At 49.7% G+C, this 21,349-nt stretch overlaps 1 protein-coding gene across 1 annotated transcript in view; it reads left to right on the forward strand.

The window, feature by feature from the left end:
• Mylk (myosin light chain kinase) overlaps nt 1–21,349 on the forward strand; it is a 350,277-nt gene that overhangs the window by 218,993 nt on the left and 109,935 nt on the right. Inside the window, exons 13-16 of the mRNA XM_045146900.1 lie at nt 3,160–3,357; nt 4,334–4,583; nt 15,320–15,391; nt 15,853–16,982. Of these exons, the coding sequence (XP_045002835.1) occupies nt 3,160–3,357; nt 4,334–4,583; nt 15,320–15,391; nt 15,853–16,982 (1,650 nt within the window). The remainder of the gene's footprint in view (nt 1–3,159; nt 3,358–4,333; nt 4,584–15,319; nt 15,392–15,852; nt 16,983–21,349) is intronic.

Genomic DNA, 21,349 nt, shown 5'->3' on the forward strand with positions numbered 1-21,349 from the left:
CAGATCTGAGACCCAACATTAAGCCAGCAGGGGATCACTGGGCAGCGGCACAAAGAGACAGAGCCTGTTGCCTCTCTCTTTTGGTCTCTGGGTAGAATTTTGTAGACTCAAGGTTACTTGGTTCCGGAGGAAGAAGGTGGCCAAAGCTAGAGGGGAGAGGGATGAACGGGAAAATAGCCTGGCTGGTGCCAAAGGTTTTAGGTTTTCAGTGTTTGCTTTAAGGGATTCTAGCAAGCTTAAATTTTAGAAATCTTTTAGAAATGTTTTTTAAGCATACTTTATTTATTTATTTATTTGAGAGAGAAGAGGCAGAGAGAGAGGTAGATAAAAATATTTATATTTATTTGAGAAGGAGAGGCAAAGATAGAGAGAGAGAGAGAGAGAATGGGTGCACCAGGGCCTCCAGCCACTGCAAACGAACTCCAGATGCATACGCCACCTTGTGCACCTGGCTAACGTAGGTCCTGGAAAGTTGAACCTGGGTTCCTTTGGCTTTGCAGGCAAATACCCTAACCACTAAGCCATCTCTCCAGCCCTTAAGTTTTTTAAAGATTTATTTTTATTTATTTGAGACAGAGAGAAAGGGAGATAGAGAGAGACAGAGAGTGAGAATGGGTGCACCAGGGCCTCTACCCACTGCAAATGAACTCCAGACGCATGCACCACCATGTGCATCTGGCTTACGTGGGACCTGGATAATCGAGCCTGAGTCCTTAGGCTTCGTAGGCATAAGCCTTAACCGCTATGTCATCACTCCAGCCCTGGCCCTTAATTTTTTTAATTAGTAAATATTCATTGTACACAGTGATGGGTTTCATAAGGACATTTTTATTCAAGTGCACCATGCACTTGTCTATATTCATCCTAACTCTCTCCTATGCCATTCTTTCTCCTAAATAATTTCTCTCCTACTTTCATATCAAATCTGGAATAAGACAAGGATCCTATTTTTTTTCTACTCTTTTTACATTTGTTCAATATAGTACTTGAAATTTTATCCAGAGCAGTAAGGCAAGAGAGAGAAACAAAAGGGTTACTCAGCAGTTAAAGGTGCTTGCTAGTAAACCCTGCTGGCCCTGGGTTCAATTCCCCAGTACTCACATAAAGGCTGACGCACAAAGCAGCATCTGGAGTCTGTCTGCAGCCCTGGAGCCTGCTTTCCCTTCTCTAATAAATAAATAAAAATATTTTCAGCCGGGCGTGGTGGCACACGCCTTTAATTCCAGCACTTGGGAGGTAGTGGTAGGAAGATCGCCGTGAGTTCGAGGCTACCCTGAAACTCCATAGTGAATCCCAGGTCAGCCTGGGCTAGAGTGAGCCCTACCTCAAAAAAACAAACAAAAAAAAATTACACATATATATAATTTTTTTTAAAAAAGAGTGACAGATAGGAAAGGTGGAAATAGAATTATCCCTATTTGCAAAGGATATGATCCCAGACCCAAAAGACCCCGAAGACTTTGCTGGAAGGTCTTGAAGATGGCACAAAATCTGTCAGGTTGCTCGAGGCCCTTCCCTGCTCTGATTCTCAGTGTTTCTAGTCAAATTTTTTTTAATCTTTTTTTTTTAAATTTTTATTTATTTATTTGAGAGCGACAGACACAGAGAGAAAGACAGATAGAGGGAGAGAGAGAGAATGGGCGCGCCAGGGCTTCCAGCCTCTGCAAACGAACTCCAGACGCGTGCGCCCCCTTGTGCATCTGGCTAACGTGGGACCTGGGGAACTGAGCCTCGAACTGGGGTCCTTAGGCTTCACAGGCAAGCGCTTAACCACTAAGCCATCTCTCCAGCCCTCTAGTCAAATTTTTAAGCTAGAAATACAGAACAGAGGTCCCTCTTAATAGGCAAGGAAATGAGGGCACTTGATTTGCACCCAGCCTGAACTACCCAGCTCTTGCTGGGCTTGAGCAAAAAAAAAAGCCCCCGAAAGACACAATTCCATGCTCACTGGCGCAGCCATGGGTGTGTCTTTGGATGCGTCTGTGGCTCTTGGCTCTTAATCAATGCCTCTGAAAACATGGAAGTCCCTTCCCTGGCCCCCTGGTTCCTCTGGAGCTGCAGACGCATTGCAGATGAATAATTGTGAAAGGGCCCATGGACTCGCTCTTGATGTGATGTTTGAGTGTTCTCCATGTTCCCCAGGCTGGAGACCTTCCCATTATGGTCCCTGCCAGAGGATAGGTCCCCTGTCCACACTCACTGAGCACTCCATTTGGAAGAGAGCAGAGACCCTCGTACCTACCCCATGGCGGACACGAGGCTATCTGGACTTCCTAAGCCTCTCCGGGAGCATCCCTTGTCTGCAAGTAGCAACTACTGTCAGCCCTTACATCCCAGAAAACCCTCACCAGCGGCCATTGTCTTTCGCCCCCAAAACAAACATTCCAGAAAAAAACCCAAAATAGGCTGGTGGATGACTGTCCTGGAACCCCGTTGGAATAGAGGCTCTCTAGCTGAGCTCTCTTTCTGGTAGCAGTCTGAAATCACCACTAACTGTTTTCTGTGTGAAGCAGGCGCAGCAGAGAATGTGTTCGGGTCCAACCCAGCAATCCAGTTGGAATTCTAACTGTAAAAACCATTCTTCCTGATTTCTTTTTTTTTTTTATTTTATTTTTATGAGAGAGAAAGAGAATTGGCATGCCAGGGCCTCTAGCCATTGCATTCGAGCTTGTGCATCTGGCTTACGTAGATTCTGGGGAGTCGAACCTGGGTCCTTAGGCTTCGCAGGCAGGCGCCTTAACCACTAAGCCATCTCCCCAGCCCCTGGTTTCTTTCTTCCTTCCTTCCTTCCTTTCTCTCTTTCTTTCCTTCTTTCATTCATTCTTTCTTTTTTTCTTTCTTTTTGTTTCTGAAGTTATATTTTTTACTTCTGGATTCTTTCTAGTTCTCCAAGTCTTTTATTTAATACTCAAAATCAATGTGTGTTGGAGGTTTTCTTTGGCCAGGCTATCCCAGCGGGCAGCTAGGGGAGGTTAGATGGATTTCTTTAGTACTCCCGACAGCTCCTGAGGTAGGTCCTGTTACAATCTGTGCTGCGCATGTGAGGAAACTGCGGGAGAGTTTAGCAGAGCGTTTAGTCCAGTATTATGCCAAGCGCAGAGCTGCCCCTGCCTAAGAACGTCCCTCCCTGACGGTGCCCCCTTCGTCCTCTGCGATCAGGGAACCCACCACCACAGGTCATCTGGCTTCACAATGGGGATGAGATCCAGGAGTCAGAAGACTTCCACTTTGAGCAGAGAGGCGCCTGGCACAGCCTGTGCATCCAGGAGGTGTTCCCTGAGGACACGGGCACGTACACCTGTGAGGCCTGGAACGGCTCCGGGGAGGTCCGCTCCCAGGCTGTGCTCACCGTGGAAGGTGAGCCGGAGCTGCCGAGAGGGCGCAGGGAGCTCGTGCAGCGCTGACGAAACCATCCGGAAGTGGGGAGCCCACGGGAGCTTGCTCTGATCCCATCACAGCGCCAAAGGCAGTCCCCCTGCCCTCTCTGGTGACAAGTGCTAGCAGGAGAATCTGTAATAGACTTAATTTGATGTTGATAGTTTTTGAGGTGAGTCATGGATCCAGGGGATCCTGGCCTTTAGAGATCATCTTTTTAAAAATATATTTCATTTATTTATATATTTGAGAGAGAGAGAGAGAATGGGCACACCAGGGCCTCCAGCCACTGCTAACGAACTCCACATGCATGTACCCCCTTGTGCATCTGGCTAACATGGGTCCTGGGAAATGGAACCGGGATCCTTTGGCTTCACAGGCAAATGCCTTAACCGCTAAGCCATCTCTCCAGCCCTCTTTTTATTATTATTATTATTATTATTTATTATATAATTTTTTTTGGGTTTGTCGAGGTAGGGTCTCACTCTAGCCCAGGCTGACCTGGAATGCACTATGGAGTCTCAGGGTGGCCTTGAACTCATGGCAATCCTCCTACCTCTGCCTCCCGAGTGCTGGGATTAAAGGCGTGAGCCACCACACCCAACTATTATTATTTTTTTAAGAGGAAAGACAGGCTAAACACATGTGCCAGGTGGCAACCCCTTATCAGTCGCATCTAATGTAGACCATTGGCACCCGTGCCCCATAATACCTTACTGGCTTTCTCCCTCATTTTGTACATACAGATTCATATTAGCATTAACCCCTGAGAACGTAAGCAAGGCAGATCTGCAAGAAGGAAGTTCTGTGAGCGTGTATCCGCTCCAAAGGGCTTCGGGACCAGTTGCCCTTTGGGTAACCCCATCTTCCAGCTCTTCACAGCTGCAGGGAATGGGGTGGGTACACGCTGTATGCTGAAGGGCCTCCCTCTCCAGCTGTCCCCTTTGCCAACTTCCAGAGCCTCACGATGGCACCCAGCCCTGGTTCATCAGCAAGCCTCGCTCGGTGACAGCCTGCCCGGGCCAGAGTGTCCTCATCTGCTGTGCCATAGCCGGTGACCCCTTTCCCACCGTGCACTGGCTTCGAGATGGCAAAGCCCTCTCCGAGGATATGGGCCACTTTGAGGTGCTACAGAATGAGGACGTGTTCACTCTGGTCCTGAAGGACGTGCAGCCCCAGCACGCCGGCCAATACGAGATCCTGCTCAAGTGAGTCTGCATGTTCTACCAGCATCCCTTAATCCCTTAACCTCCCCCCCCCAAGAGTCCTGGCTCCCCTAAACCTGGGGCGGGGTAGCCAGAGGAAGCACAGACAGATGGGGGATGGACTTTGAGGCGAAGCAAGTGCAAGGTTTGGTGTGGTTGACTTTTTTCTTTCTTCCTGTTGAGTCAAACCTTCCCTCTGAGCCCAGTTCCCGCGGGGAGCCCTTATCATATTACACCCTAGATTTTGCACATCATGTGGCCTATGGAGAGAAGGAATGTGAGTTCACACGTGCAATCTCAGCTCTTGGGAGACCGAGGCCAAGGACTGCTGTAAGTTCAAAGCCGGCCTGGGCTACATAGAGAGTTCCAGGCAGCCTGGACTCATAGTGAGATTTTGTCTGTCTCAAAGGAAAAAGAAAAAGAAAGAAAAACAAAAAAGGAATGGATCAAAGGTTTTGAAAATGCAGAAACACGGTTGGATAGCGGGTAGGAGGAAAGTATTTATTATCTGTGGCTGTGTAACAAATTGCCCCAAAACTTAGCAATTTAAAACAGAAAAGCACGTATTATCACAGTTTCTCTGTTGACTGGTGTTTTAGTCTTTTTCTGTTACTCTAACGAAATACCTGTGGCTGGATAATTTGAGGAGGAAAAGAGATTTATTGAACTTACAGTTCGGGAGGTACAGGGTTTGGGGCTTTTGCTGATGTTGTCCTTTCTTGCTGGCAAAGTCCCAGAGTAGCAAGAGAAGAGCATGTGTGTGTCATGGTCTCTCCCTGTCCTTTTGTTTTGTTTTGTTTCGTTTGAGGCAAGCCTAACAGATTGGCCACCATTTTTTTTTTTATGTGAGAGACAGAGACAGAATTGGCGTGCCAGGGCCTCCAGACACTGTAATTGAACTCCCGACATGTGCGCCACCTTGTGCACATATACGACCTTGCACATTTGCGTCCCCTTGTGCATCTGGCGTACGTGGGACCTGGAGAGTTGAACATGGGTCCTTAGGCTTCGCAGGCAAGTGTCTTAACCGCTGAGCCATCTCTCCAGCCCTCTCCCTGTCTTATATTCTACATCCACCAGTATTCCATCATAGGGTCTCCACCCTCATCCTTTTGTCGTGTCTCAGCTCCTTCCCAAGGTCTACCTCCAAACACTATAATTGGATTAAATGTCCACCTTCCTAGTACCTCCCAACGGAAAGGTAGTGTTGCAGTCAGATTCACGTTGCTGGTAGAAATCACCCAACTAAGAGCAGCTTGTGGGAAAAAGAGGTTTATTTTGGCTTACGGGTTCGAGGGGCAGCTCCACAAAGGCAGGGGGAAAATGATGGCATGAGCAGAGGTGGACATCACCCCCTGGCCAACGTCAGGTGGACAATAGCAACAGGAGAGTGTGCCAAACACTGGCAAGGGGAAACTGGCTATAACACCCATAAGCCCGCCCCCAACAATACACTGCCTCCAGGAGGCTTTAATTTCCAATTGCCATGAGCTGGGGAACGTAGCATCCAGAACACCTAAGTTTATGGAGGATACCTGAATCAAACCGCCACAGGTAGTATGGGGGAACATCCTCAGACCATAGCCGCTGATAACGGGAAGCACCTCAGCTGGGTGTCCACAGGAGCCGAGTCCCTGAAGACTTGACTGAGATAGAAGATCCACTTGCAGGATGACTCTCTTCTGTGACTTGGCCTCTGTGCCTTATCATGTGACCTCCCCACAGGGCAGCTGGAGTGTCACCAGATGGTGCAGGCAGCTTCCCCAGAACCAGAGACCTGAGAAGCAGCACAGGTGGAGGATTAAAGAGCCACCTGTTGGGGCTGGACAGATGGCTTAGCGGTTAAGCGCTCGCCTGTAAAGCCTATGGACCGCAGTTCGAGGCTCGGTTCCCCAGGTCCCACGTTAGCCAGATGCACAAGGGGGCGCACGCGTCTGGAGTTCGTTCGCAGTGGCTGGAAGCCCTGGCGCGCCCATTCTCTCTCTCTCCCTCTATCTGTCTTTCTCTCTGTGTCTGTCACTCTCAAATAAATAAAAAATTAAAAAAAAAAAGAGCCACCTGTTGGAGAGAGGAGTATCATAGAATATGTAGACATTTATTTTTAATTTTTTCATTTATTTTTTTATTTATTTATTTGAGAGCAACAGACAGAGAAAGAAAGAGGCAGGTAGAGAGAGAGAGAGAGAGAGAGAGAGAGAATGGGCACACCAGGGCCTCCAGCCACTGCAAACAAACTCCAGACACGTACGCCCCCTTGAGCATCTGGCTAACGTGGGTCCTGGGGAATCGAGCCTCGAACCGAGGTCCTTAGGCTTCATAGGCAAGCGCTTAACCGCTAAGCCATCTCTCCAGCCCTGTGTAGACATTTTTAAGTTGCCACAAGGAGGTTCATTCTTCCCATCTACTTTTTGTTTGTTTGTTGTTTATTTTCGAAGCAGAAGCAGGGTCTGCCTCTAGCCAGGCTGACCTGGAACTCACTCTGTAGCTCAGGCTGGCCTTGCATTCACAGTGACCCTCCCACCTCAGCCTCCCAGTGCTGGGATTATAGGAGTGAGCCACCACGCCTGGCTCACATCTACTGTTAAAATGTTCCCACTCTTACAGTTCTAGGCTGGGCCTAGACTGTTGAAGACGACAGAGGCCTGCCCCAGGCCCTTGAGTGGGAATAAATATTGAGCAAGACCTCTTCCCTGCACCTTGTCCTGAAAATGGGGGGCGGGGTGCACATCACTAGGATGAGTAGACCTGCCCTGATTCAGAGTATCTTCAGGGTGACCACTTTGCACCTTCCACCCCTGGACTTTGTCATTCCCAGTCCATCCTATTCAAGGCCATGAGCTACAAATAGGCTTTATGGCTATATGCCATATATGCTATATGACTGTCATATATGACATATATGCTATATGACTGCTGTGATAGAGCACTGTTCCAAACATAATTCGGAGCATGTACTTTATACTTGAATCAGCTAGCTATTGCTGTGTAACAACCACCCCTGCCACACACAATACTTGGGATAATTTTGTTGTTGTTGTTTTTGTTTTTCGAGGCAGGGTCTCACTCTAGCTCAGGCTGACCTGGAATTCACTATGTAGTCTCAGGGTGGCCTCAAACTCATGGCGATTCTCCTACCTCTGCCTCCCGAGTGCTGGGGTTAAAGGCGTGCACCACCACACCTGGAAGATAATTTTTTTTCATTATTTAATTAATTTATTTATTTGAAAGAGAGAACAGGTCAGTTGGGCCTCTAGTCACTGCAAACTCCAGATGCATGCACCACCTTGTGCATCTGGCTTTCGTGGTTTCTGGAGAATCAAACCTGGGTCCTTTGGCTTTGCAGGCAAGTGCCTTAACTGCTGAGCCATCTCTCCAGCCCACAATATATTTTTTTTAATTTTTATGATTTATTTGCAAGGAGAGAGAATATGGGTACACCATGGCATTCTTTTTTCTTATTTTAAATTTTTTTATTTATTTATTTGAGAGCGACAGACACAGAGAGAAAGACAGATAGAGGGAGAAAGAGAGAATGGGCGCGCCAGGGCTTCCAGCCTCTGCAAACGAACTCCAGACGTGTGCGCCCCCTTGCGCATCTGGCTAACGTGGGACCTGGGGAACCGAGCCTCGAACCGGGGTCCTTAGGCTTCACAGGCAAGCGCTTAACCACTAAGCCATCTCTCCAGCCCCACCATGGCATTCTTACCACTGCAAATGAACTCCATATGCATGCACCACTCTGTGGATCTGGTTTTACATGGTATCCTGAACAACTCCACAATGCTGGAATGAACACCCAAACCAGACACAGTTCATAGGAAGGAGGGAGTCTCTTCAGGTTTACAAATCTACAGGAAGTTTCACTGATGGCAGAAGAAGTTGTTTACTTTTATAGATGCAAACAGAGAAAAACTGCAGCAAGCAAAGCACCAGCACCAAACATGAACCAGCAGCAAGCAGGACCCCCTGCCCCGGAACTCAGACCCCTCTGCACACCTTTGGGCTGGAATCCACTTCAACCCCCAGTGACACCTTAGGGCTGGACTCCAGGATCCACCCCACCCCCAGTGACACCTCCTCTAGCCAGGCAGCTGGAAACCCAAGTTACGAGGTTCAATTGCAATAAAACATCTGAGTCTATGGGGCCATACATTTTTAAACTACCACACACATGGGTACCCGGGAACCAAACCCAGGCCTTGCAAGCAAGTACATTAACCTGTGAGCCATCTCTCCAGCCCAGGATCTCTTTTTTTCTCTCTCTCTCTGTTAAAGCTATAATTTCTTAGGAGTCTTTGGGTCTCCTAGGAAGTTACGCTGATGTGGGCAAAGCTCAATGAATCTCAAGGAGCCTTGAGTAACTACTTGTGAGTAATTGTCACCTTATTACCATCAGCTGTGTGCTCAGAAACTATCAATTGCCTCTGCCTTATGCTTGAACCCATTATTACCAGGAGGGGAAATCTCCAAAATGCCCCTTACTGCCTGGGCCAGTATTCCAGATAGGGACTGATTTGATGAGACATACTTGCTGAAGAGCTTTCTGGGCAGAAGCAGAAATGCTTTAAGAAATAATCATGTTGGGCTGGAGAGGTGGCTTAGTGGTTAAGCGCTTGCCTGTGAAGCCTAAGGACCCCAGTTCGAGGCTCGATTCCCCAGAACCCACGTTAGCCAGATGCACAAGGGGATGCATGCGTCTGGAGTTCGTTTGCAATGGCTGGAGGCCCTGGCGCGCCCATTCTCTCTATCTGTCTCTTTCTCTCTGTGTGTCTATCGCTCTTAAATAAATAAATAAAAATGAGCAAAAAATTAAAAATAAATAGTCATGTTAATGAAGCTAGGCACCCTTCAAGGGATGAGCTTTCTGTGGGATTTGGAGTCAAAAAGAAAGGCTGAGTCTTAGCCAATGAGAAAAGATTTGACTGTTGGATAAGCTGAGCAAGAAAAGGGGTGTGGGGGGGGAAATAGGGAGTTCAAAGCGAAGGGCTACGGGAAGTTTGCCAGGACATGGAGGGAGTTTGCACTGGAAGGCAGACTGTCTGGGGCCCACTGGGGACAGTCATAAAGTTTAGACGGTCCCAGCTGGAAGGGACTTCAGAAGTTATCTAGCCTCCTCATTTAATAACGGGGAGAAGTGAAGTCTCAGGTCACAGACTTGGTCATGGCCATGAGCTGAGCCCAAGTTCAAGCCTTGTCTTTTGACTTCAGTCAGCTGTTCTTCCATTCTGATGGCCTGTTATCGGGAGCTCTCCCCATGGGCCGGGAACTCGTGCCGGCGGAGGCCCCCGTGCAGACCTTGCCTCCTGAAGTCCTTGCCCCCGCCTTGGCTTTGTCTCCAGCTAAAAAGGAGCAAATCACTGGAAAGTTCTCCTGGGGAGTGCATGCCAGGCCTGCCAGCGGCCTGATTCCCTCCACTTTTCTTGTCCTAAAAGAAGTCAAGCCTGGCCCAGGGGAGAACTGCCTTTCAAGGAAGGCGAGGTGGATGGGAGGAAATCAGGGCATCTGATCTTTCTTTCCCTGCTAATGCAGGTGAGGAAGGTATGAATGCGTTTCTACCTCCCTCCCCTTTCCTTGCTCTGACCTCCCGCACCAAAAGAGGAAGTAGGGCTGAAGGGATGGCCTAGAGATTAAGGTGTTTGCCTGCAAAGCCAAAGGACCCAGGTTCAATTCCCCAGGACCCATGTTAGCCAGATGCACAAGGGGGCGCATACATCTGGAGTTTGTTTGCAGTGGCTGGAGGGCCTGGCGCGCCTGTTTTTTCTCTCTCTCTATCTGCATCTCTCTCTCTCTCTCTGTGTGTTTCTCAAATAAATAAATAAAAATAAAATACTTTTTAAAAGTAAATTTAAAAAATAAAAGGCAGTATCCCTAGTTCAGCTCCATTCCAGCTAAGATGTTTGAAAACACAGATTGGTTTTGCCAGGAAATTATTTTTTTATTTTTTAAAAAAATTTTTTACAGGAAATTATTTTATTAGAGTAATTTTACATGTAAAATCATCCCAAAAGATGGTGGTCCTGGGTGGGACAAAATGCAAAGCTTTATAACCAGAGTGGTCTCCTTGTTCAGGCCTTGGCAAGGGGCTGGGCAGAGGGCTCTGGGAGCTTCTTTTTTTTTTATTATTTTCATTTATTTATTTGAGAGTGACAGTCAGAGAGAAAGAGGCAGAGAGAGAGAGAGAATGGGCGCGCCAGGGCCTCCAGCCGCTGCAAATGAACTCCAGACAAGTGCGCCCCCTTGTGCATCTGGCTAACGTGGGTCCTGGGGAATCGAGCCTCGAACTGGGGTCCTTAGGCTTCGTGGGCAAGCGCTCCACCGCTAAGCCATCTCTCCAGCCCTCTGGGAGCTTCTGATAGGTGAGTATAGCATACAGGGTGACAGCTGTGTGTCCTGTGTGGCAAAGAAGGGCCTCGGATTCAGCCCAAGTACATCACTAAGTATACCAAAATGTCAAGGATGGCCGCACACCTAATAGCCCATCACTCTGGAGGGAGACAGATGGATTTGCCATGAGTTCAAGGCCAGCCTGGGCTATAAAGCCAGTTCAGAACAGCTTGGGCTACAGAATAAGAACATGCCTCAAGAAAAAAAAAAAAAACTAAACTAAAACAAACAAAAAGCCCTGAGATGTTGCTCTCTGGCAGGTCAGGGTCTCTGACATATGGGTTCCAGGCAAGAGATCTTTTTTTTCTCTCAATTTTTATTAACATCTTCCATGATTATAAAAAATATTCCATGGCAATACTTTCCCCTTTGAAATTCCATTCTCTATCATGTCTCCTCCCCATGTCAATTAGTCTCACTTTTATTTTGATGTCATGATCTTTTCCTCCTCTTGTGATGGTCTTGTGTAGGTAGTGTCAGGCACTGTGAGGTCATGGATATCTAGGCCATTTTATGTCTGTAGGGAGCACGTTGTAAGGAGTCCTACCCTTCCTTTGACTCTTACATTCTTTCCGCCACCTCTTCCACATTATACCCTGCGCCTTGGAAGGTGTGATTGAGATGTTACTCAGTACTCCAGTCACTTCTTTCCAGCACCATGATACCTTCTGAGTCATCCAAAGGTCACCAGGCAAGAGATCTTTTGAGCTTTGTAAGCTCCAGAGGAACTCCTGAGCTACCTTAAAGTCCCCACAGAGACTTGCATTTTTTGACTGTGGAAATAGCTCCCCTAGGGTGACCCAGCTTTGTTGCACCCATTTTCTGTCCCTGAGCCACCTGGGATATTAAGGGGGAGCGCTGAGGGTGGATCACACCAGAGTCTTGAGGAGGCTACCTGTCTGCATCCCCTGCCTTGAGAGCAGACTACGGCAAAAGACAGAAACCCTAATCTGCTTCCCCGCTCCACGGAGAGATGTAGGTGTGTCCTGCTCCATCTCCGGACTTCATGGCCTTCCACAGGGTGTGGCCAGGATGAAGTGAGGCCATGCACTCAGCATCTACTCCTGATTTCCTGCATCTGGGCTGTGTTCTTGTGACAGGAGGAAACCTAATGAAGGCACGTGGCAAAGGGCTACTGTGTAAATGGTCCTTGTGCTTCTTAAAATCCTGCTGCTGCAGGCCAGCATGGAGCCCCACAAACACCGGGCTCAAGAGGAAAGTAGGGAGAGAGTTCCCCAACACCAGCCAGCAGCCTGGCAGAAGCAGGGTGCCCTCAGGGGTTAGGGGGTGAGGGTGGCTGGGCCTCACCCAACATGCTCTCGGGGCCTGGCGCTAATGAACGACATGGTGAGCAGAGGAGCACCCTAAGTCCTAGGGGCTCAGTGAGTCTGTGTCCTCTGAGAGCCTGGGCCTCGAGGAGGGGACAAACTAGGGAGATTGACAGTAGAGGAGGAAAGAGTGAAAGGACCAAAGTCACAGGAAAAGAATCCACACTGCCACAGTCTGGGGTGACATGAAGGCATGAGGAGAGATGGCTTAGCGGTTAAGTCGCTTGCCTGCAAAGCCAAAGGACCCAGGTTCGATTCCCCAGGACCCACGTTAGCCAGATGCACAAAGGGGCGCAGGCGTCTGGAGTTCGTTTGCTCTGGCTGGAGGCCCTGGTGTGCCCATTCTCTCTGTGTGTCTCTCTACCTGCCTATTACTGTATCTCTCTCTCTCTCAAATAAAATAATAAAAATAAATATTTTTTAAAAGGCCTGAGGGAGAAGGGAGAGAGTGAAGGAGGGCGATGGGAGGTGGAAGGTAGCAAATATACAGTCCTTGCGTCCCATGAGCCAACCCAGAGACCTTGAGAAGCAAGGTGTTGACTTGGGTTACCAGTCTCTGTCCTGAGGAAGAGGCCAAAGTATGATAGATGCTCACCCATATGTCAACAGAACATGCAGGCACATGCTCATGTGTGTCTAAGGCATGAACACATATTCCCAAACTCCGATCCCAGGTGGACCCATGTTCGTATGTGTGTATCCGTGCCTATGGTTAGACACACATATGCTCATAGACACATACGAATACACAAAGATCCCAGGGCAGATTGAAATGACAAACACAGAAGCGCCCATGTACAGCCCACTGACCTCGAGTAGAGCCAGGTCCCAACCGCTGTCGTAGCTCTGTGACTTTAACCCCATTATTTAACCTTCCTAAGCTCTGTTTATCTTACCAAAAAAAAAGAAAGAAAGAAAGAAAGAAAACAAAGACGCTGTCTCCTGCCCATGAGCGCTGGCATAAATGAAATGAGTTCAGTCACGCAAGGAAGCCGTCACAGAGCTGGCAGCTGGCATCTCTACCAATCACTGGGCTGGATGCATCCCACTCAGACCCCACAGCGCTACAAAAGTGGAACATCCAGGAGACTCGAGTGGGACCCTGAGATTTCCCAGCACTACTTCAAATAACCCTGTCCCCACCCCCTAGCCACGTCTCCATCCCTGCCCTTTTTAAAAAAAAAAAAAATAATCTTATTTTATTTTATTTTTTCTCAATTTTTAAAAACATTTTCCATGATGATAAAAAATATCCCATGGGGGCTGGAGAGATGGCTTAGCGGTTAAGCGCTTGCCTGTGAAGCCTAAGGACCCCGGTTCGAGGCTCGGTTCCCCAGGTCCCACGTTAGCCAGATGCACAAGGGGGCGCACGCGTCTGGAGTTCATTTGCAGAGGCTGGAAGCCCTGGCGCGCCCATTCTCTCTCTCCCTCTATCTGTCTTTCTCTCTGTGTCTGTCGCTCTCAAATAAATAAATAAAAAATTAAAAAAATATATCCCATGGTAATATCCTCCCTCCTCCCCCTTTTCCCCTTCGAAACTCCATTCTCCATCACATCCCCTCCCCATCTCAATAAGCCTCTCTTTTATTTTGATGTCATGATCTTTTCCTCCTCTTATGGTGGTCTTGTGTAGGTAAGTGTCAGGCATGGTGAGGTCTTGGATATCCAGGCCATTTTATGTCTGGAGGGAGCACGTTGTAAGGAGTCCTACCCTTCCTTTGGCTCTTATATTCTTTCTGCCACCTCTTCCACAGTAGACCCTGAGCCTTGGAAGGTGTGATTGAGATGTTACTCAGTACTCTAGTCACTTCTTCTCAGCACCATAGTGCCTTCTGAGTCGTCCCAAGGTCACTGCCATCTGAAAAGAGAAGATTCTCTACCCAAAGTGAGAGTAGCATTAATATAAGGGTATGAAGATTAAGAGAAGTGCTTACTGGGCAGTTTGATAAGCATAGTATATACACTTATCCAGACATCAGCAGATGTTACACCCCTAGGGCTCAAGACTACCCCTGTTTTAAGTTTTCCGTATCAGGGTCCATCCCTACCCTTTTAAAATGAGCTCCGTTGTGCCCGACACGTCTCTGGCATGCTGCAAGGGAGCAAGACACAGCACGTGATAGCCATGATGGTCAGAGGGTGCTGTGTAAACACTGCCTCCCTCCTCTGAATGGGGGTCAGTCCCTTTGGCTTGCCCAGCCCCCTCCTTCTCGGCTGGACATTGCTGAGAAACGCCAGCAGAGGGCAGCCTCGCAGGACAGAGGGATCATCTGCTGCAAGCAATCCACGCCACCAGCCACTGTAACAGGGTTCAGCCCCCTCCGGAGCAGAGGGGCCTCTGCTGGCCATGTACCCTTGGAAGCTGGACGGTTCTGTAGCTGCGATGACTCCAGAGTCCCCCCTGCTCGAAGGAGGGAAAGAAAGGGCCACCCATGTAGAGGGACTTTTAGCTTTTAGCACTGAAGGTTCTGGCTGAGTTGGGAAGGTGCTGGTGGTGTGTGTTGGGGGTGGGGGTGAGGGGATGTTTTCGTTCCAGGAGCAGAAAAGGGAGTAGCCATTGGGGAAGTGACTGCCAGTGCTTCCAGGGAGTATGAAGTCACACGGCAGGGCACTGGCCATCTGAACAGGGCCTGTCTGTCTAGACCAGCAGCTCTCCATCACAGGTTCAAGCTGAGTGAAGAGTGACTGGATTCTAGAACATGCTTACAGGAAAGGATTGCCACTTGTAACTGCGGATCCTAGCTGCTATCCTGAGGTTTCCCTGGGCTTCCTCTTTAAGGAAGAGCTACAAAAAGAAAAAAAAAAAATTCAAGGATGACCATGGAGGGAGGGTCCTGCCCTAAAAGTAAGTTTGAGATGGATGTCACAGCTAAATCTAGAACTTCCTTCTCACCTGATGGTCCACCGGCTCCAGGCCATGGCCACACTTGCACTGACTGGTACCCGTGCCTGACCCGGGGCTGAGCAGACCCTTTACCCACGGAGACTCGCGCTCCTTCTTAATTGCAATGTCCTTGAATTCATCAGGAACCGGGTTGGCGAATGCAGTTGCCAGGTGTCACTGATGCTACAGACCAGCCCGGCTAGAGCCTCCCCACGGTGAGAGGCTCCCCACCCCCCCAGGAACTGTCCTTCTGCGCCCCTGCCTCCTCACCCTGCTCCCCCGGAGCCCCAGATTGTCTGGGTCCTGCAGCTGAGGCTGCCAGAGCCAAAGGGAGAGATTGGAAGAGGACGAAGGGAGGGAGGGAGGGCAGAGGGACGGAAAGGAGGGGTGGTATGTTTCTTTCTTCTTCTTCTTTTTTTTTTTTTTTTTTTTTTTGCATACACCCTTATAAGGCTACTGAAAGTCATTACCAATATAATAAACCAACTAGGCAGGCTGGAGCGCTGCTTCTCACCGACGTTCCCTTCTATAAACACAGCCCCGGCCAGCCCCCAAGTCCCCATCCCGTCCTCTCTACCCGCCCTCGGGGATTTGCTCTCTCCTGACGTTTCTGGCTTACCCAGCCCCTTTTTCTTCCTGCTGCTTTCCTTTTTTTCTCCCCCTTCATTGGTCGCAGGGGGCGAGAGCCTGCCAGCTGTGAGGGCCTCTGTAGTGGAGGAGTTGATGCCGCAGGCGGTGGTGGCAGCGGTGACCGTGATGGACCCCTGAGACGTAGCTGGCCAGCAAGAGGGCAAGGTGGGCTGCAGGAGGAAGACGGGGAAGACGTAAGAGGGCTGCTGAAGAGGCGGGTGGAGACCAGGCTGCACACCGAGGAGGAGATCCGCCAGCAGGAGGTGGGGCAGCTGGATTTCCGTGACCTCCTAGGAAAGAAGGTGCGCACCAAGGCCGTGTCAGAAGAGGACCTGAAGGAGATCCCCGCCGAGCAAATGGATTTCCGCGCCAACCTGCAACGGCAGGTGAAGCCAAAGACTGTGTCTGAGGAAGAGAGGAAGGTGCATAGCCCCCAGCAGGTCGACTTCCGCTCTGTCCTGGCCAAGAAAGGGACCCCCAAGACCCCTGTCCCTGAGAAGACACCACCTGCTAAACCTACCACCCCGGACTTTCGCTCAGTGTTAAGCAGCAAGAAGAAACCACCAGCAGAGAATGGCAGCAATAGTGTTGAGGCCTTGAATGCCAAGCCTGCCGAGACCCTGAAACCCATGGGTAATGCCAAGCCTGCAGAGACCATGAAACCCATGGGTAACGCCAAGCCTGCCGAGACCCTGAAACCCATGGGTAACGCCAAGCCTGCAGAGACCCTGAAACCCATGGCTAACGCCAAGCCTGCCGAGACCCTGAAACCCATGGGTAACGCCAAGCCTGCCGAGACCCTGAAACCCATGGGTAACGCCAAGCCTGCCGAGACCCTGAAACCCATGGGTAATGCCAAGCCTGCCGAGACCCTGAAGCCCATAGCCAACGCCAAGCCTGCCGAGACCCTGAAACCAGCCGTCAAGGAAGAACTCAAGGAGGTTAAGAATGATGTGAACTGCAAGAGAGGGCATCCTGGGGCAGACAGTGAGAAGAGACCAGAGAGCCAAGGGTCAGCCCCAGTCTTCAAGGAGAAGCTCCAAGATGTCCGTGTGGCCGAGGGTGAGAAGCTGGTACTCCAGTGTCAAGTATCCTCTGACCCCCCAGCCACTGTCACCTGGACGCTGAATGGAAAGACACTCAAGACCACCAAGTTCATCATCCTCTCCCAAGAAGGTAAGCGAGGGAGGGACAGGGAAGGCGACATCCTGTAGCTTGTTAAGGCATGAGCTGTGATCTGGTTGACTTGGCAGTGCTCTTTCGAGCCACAGCCTCAGCTGGAGCAACATCCTGTTGTGTTCCTCGCGCTCACGGGATGGGGTTCTTTGCCCAGGGACCTTGGGTGCATGCATGCTCCTTGCTGGGGGTGAGGGCATTTAGAGTGTCTTGGTGACTACAGCTGGCTCAGCCCTCTCCCAGTGCCCATTAGCTGACCCAGGCCTGAGCTGAAGAGGATCCCCCACGCAGGCTGGGAAAGAGGGACACAGAGCTGAGGCAACTGGTGGGTTTAAGGAAGGGTGAGTAGCGATGAGTATGAGGAGCTGGGGATCAGCAGAAGTTTAATCCCGAGAACGCTGTGGGACTGGAAGGGACCTATGGGGAAACCTAGACACTCACATCAGCCTCGATGGTCGCCCTCTCACAGGACAGAGCTGCTCGTTTCCTAATTTGGATGAGACTTCTGTTTGCTGGTGTTTCACATTCTTGGGTGGGTGGGGGGTGCAAATCCTACCATCTGTGGGCCTTTTGGGGGGCCTAGAACTTTCCACTGGGTCAGTTTATGTTCAGGGAAAAGAGGGGCATGAGGGACGGTTTATCCCTGGCCCTTAAATGTGGCTGAAAATTTTTATAAGCCCTAAGTCTGACACCAGCTTCTAGGCCAGTGGGCAATCCCTATCCCACTGTGGTAGACAGTGGAAGGACAGGGTCTTGCCTGAGCTAAAGGATGAGCCCCAGGGACACGAAGAAGCTCCCAGGAGGTGGCAGGTACCTTTGGGGGACAGAGGGCAGCCATCGTGGAGGCTGATTGAACAGGTCTTTGTAAAATGCCAGTGTGCTGAAAAGCCAGCCAGGCATTCTTCCTCTAGTCTCACTCCTTACTGGATCACACAGCTTTCTCCCACCAAAAAAAAAAAAAAAAAAAAACAATGAAGGAGGTATTTGCAGATAGCAGCTTTCCTTCCACTCAGCACAGAGAGATGGCATCATCTTCTGCTAACATGTTAACACAGGTACTTTTTCACTTGGTTGTCCCCAGATCGTCAGGGCTCTCCAGAAGTTATTCATCCCCTTGTACTAGCTTTATCCCTCCCATAGCCACACACACAGGAGTTTTGGGGGTACCACTATGCTGAGGTGAGAAGTCCAGGGAAGTAGGTCTCATCACCCTCCCATCGTTCATAAGGAGCCTTTCCTGTTGGGAAGTCCTCCACTCAAACTGACTAGAAACCTTAACCAGGAACACTTCCCCCTGTCTGGTGACCTTTCTGGGCAGGATGGGGGGGGGCGGTGGACAGCCACCATCCTGGGACATGTACAGTGACGCAAGCCTGCATGATGTGTTGTCTGTTAGCTGCACCAACCTCAGGGAAATGGCATTTAGGCTGGTCTGGTGGCAATGCTCAAAGCCACACAGCTATGGACCCTCTGTGGGGTTTAAAGCCAGAGCCGCCAGTGGTCACTTATAAACAGTCTGCTTAGCTAAGGAGAGAGGCAGACCCCCAGCCCTGATCACAGAAGCGCTTCTGAGCCACCAGCCCCTGCCTTCTCCTATGTCCAGGTTATTTGGAGTTAGTTTTCTCTGATGGCCACCGGGTGTCTCGGGGTTCTGTGGCCTCCTATGGAAATTGTTCCAAAGGGAATAATTTAGGTCCATAAGAATAGCAGGAGAAGCCGGGCGTGGTGGCGCACGCCTTTAATCCCAGCACTCGGGAGGCAGAGGTAGGAGGATCGCCATGAGTTCAAGGCCACCCTGAGATGACAGAGTTAATTTCCAGGTCAGCCTGGACCAGAGTGAGACCCTACCTCAAAAAAACCAAAAAAAAAAAAAAAAAAAAAAAGAATAGCAGGAGAAATGTGTAACAGACCAGCGTGAAAAACACGGGGAGGGGGGTGAAGCAGGCACAGATTATGAAGACAGCCCCCGAGCCAAACTTCAAATAGTATTCTCAATATTAAAAAAAAAAAAAAAAAAAGAATAGCTTGCCTCGGTGGAACACCATGTCCAGATGCTATTCTAGGCTTCTTACATTTTTCCAGTCACTTAAATCCTCACTGCTCTGGTGTGTCTCCGACAGAGAAGTTAAGTAAATGGGCCAAGGTTACCCAGCTGATAAAGAGCTGGGATTTGAACCTGTACTCAGTAGATCTGGGCAGAAAACACAGACTCGCTGCAATAAAGCTGTTTGGACCAAGAGACCCAGAGTGGGTGAGGAGGAGCTCCGGGAGGAGGAAGGCTGGTGGGAAAGTCCTGGGTGTCCTATTGAGCCCCAGAGCAGGCCAGCCTGGGGCAGTAGGAAATGGGCAGGAGGTGGGCTTTCCAGACAGTGGGCACGCAGCAGCCAACATGTCTGGGCTGGAGACAGACTCTGCTTGCAGCCTGTCTCCTGCCAGAGAACTCAAGCCTCCGATCAACAGAGGGCCACAGAGCAGAGATTTTTTTGCTGTGAGGAGTATTATGTACAAACCTGGGTTTTAAGGACTTCGACTGAATCCAGGCCCCAAAAACCAAGCATGAAGCTTGCTTGAAGAGTTCAGGGAGCTTAGTAGCAAGGGCTGGACACTGAGCGTGGCCACAGATGGGAAACGTGCAGTGCCAGAAACAAGGAGGGTCCGAAATAGAAACCGGCCCCCCTGCATCCCTTGGCTCTTGAAGGGCAGGGTCAGGGCAGGGCTGAGTAGAGAAAAGGAAGATGGGACAGGCCACTGGGTACAATGTGGGTCTCTGGGCCACAGGGATGCTGTCCCTAGAAATAAGGAAGCTGGGCTGGAGAGATGGCTTAGTGGTTAAGCGCTTGCCCGTGAAGCTTAAGGACCCCGGTTCAAGGCTCGATTCCCCAGGACCCACGTTAGCCAGATGCACAAGGGGGTGCACGCATCTGGAGTTCGTCTGCAGTGGCTAGAAGCCCTGGCGCACCCACTCTCTCTCTCTCTCTCTCTCTCTCTCTCTCTGTGCCTCTTTCTCTCTCTCTGTCTGTCACTCTCAAATAAATAAATAAAAATTAAAAAAAAGAAATAAGGAAGCCGATGGTCACTAGGGGAAGAAGGGATTGGCCACACCTGTCTCCCTGTCTCTCTCACCCCTCAGTGCCTCCCCACCCCCACCTTCTTAATGCATTGCCCCCCCCAATCCTGTCAACCTCTCCAGCCATCAGAGTTCATATTTTCCATGACTTCTTTCCAGACCTGTCACTTTGTATTTTATTTTTATGTATTTATTTAAGAGAGAGAGAGATACAGAAATAGGCAGGTAGAGAGAGAATGGGCACGCCAGGGCCTCTAGCCACTGCAAACGAACTCCAGATGTGTGATCCCCCTTGTGTATCTGGCTGATGTGGGTCCTGGGGAACCGAACCAAGGTCCTTCGGCTTTTGCAGGCAAGTGCCTTAACCGCTAAGCCATCTCTCCAGCCTCAGACCTGTCACTTCAGACAAGACACACTCACCTTGCTAACCCCATCAACGCACGGAGTTGATGGGAGCCATGGGTAGGTTTTGGGGGGCCTCTCTGCTGTGTCCACTTTGGTTGGGCCTCGGAGCCTCTATACAGACTTATGTCCACCTCACTTAGCACTGAGGAAATCCCAAGAATAGGTGTAACAGCCCTTGGTGGGAGTTGACTCCTGATTAATTCTTAGAAGGACAGTGCTAATGTTCAGAGTGCCACCAGCTGGGTGTGCCCTTCGTGGATGGGCACCAGCTGGGCCTCCCTTGCCTAAGCTGTCTTGACTGGAAGACGGGAGGCCAGGACCCTGGAGCACAGGGCGGGGCTGGGGTGGCCTGAGACGGACTTTATCTCCACGCTTTGCTTCCTGCCTCAGGCCAGGCTTCCCTCGCCAAAACATTTCTCCCAGTCCAATCATTAGGTCTTGTTTTTGTTGCTGTTGTCAAGAGATGATTCATTTTTAATTGCCTTCAGGGTGGAATCTTGGAAAAGGCAGTTTCAATCCTGGGTAAATTCATCCTACAGAAATGAAGAGTTATGTAGCACCTCCTGTTTGCAGGGCAATCCTCCAGTCATTTTTGCTTGCATGCATAATGCAGTCAGAATTAGTGATTGCTTTCCTTCCAGAAAGTGCCTTATCTTCTCCAGGAGTATAAATTATTTATATACATATATGGAGATATAGATATTTGATTATGTGTTCATAAACTTTTCTCACATAGAGCCTTCCAGACCACCTGCTATAGAAATGCACCTTTGTCATTCACAGAATGGAAAATATTCTTATTTATTTATTTAGTTATTAGAAAGAGAGAGAGAGGCAGATAGAATGGGCACGCCAGGGCCTCCGGCCACTGCAAACAAACCCCAGACATATGCAC

The sequence above is a fragment of the Jaculus jaculus genome, chromosome 4, assembly GCF_020740685.1.
Source record: "Jaculus jaculus isolate mJacJac1 chromosome 4, mJacJac1.mat.Y.cur, whole genome shotgun sequence".
Taxonomy (NCBI): Eukaryota; Metazoa; Chordata; class Mammalia; order Rodentia; family Dipodidae; genus Jaculus; species Jaculus jaculus.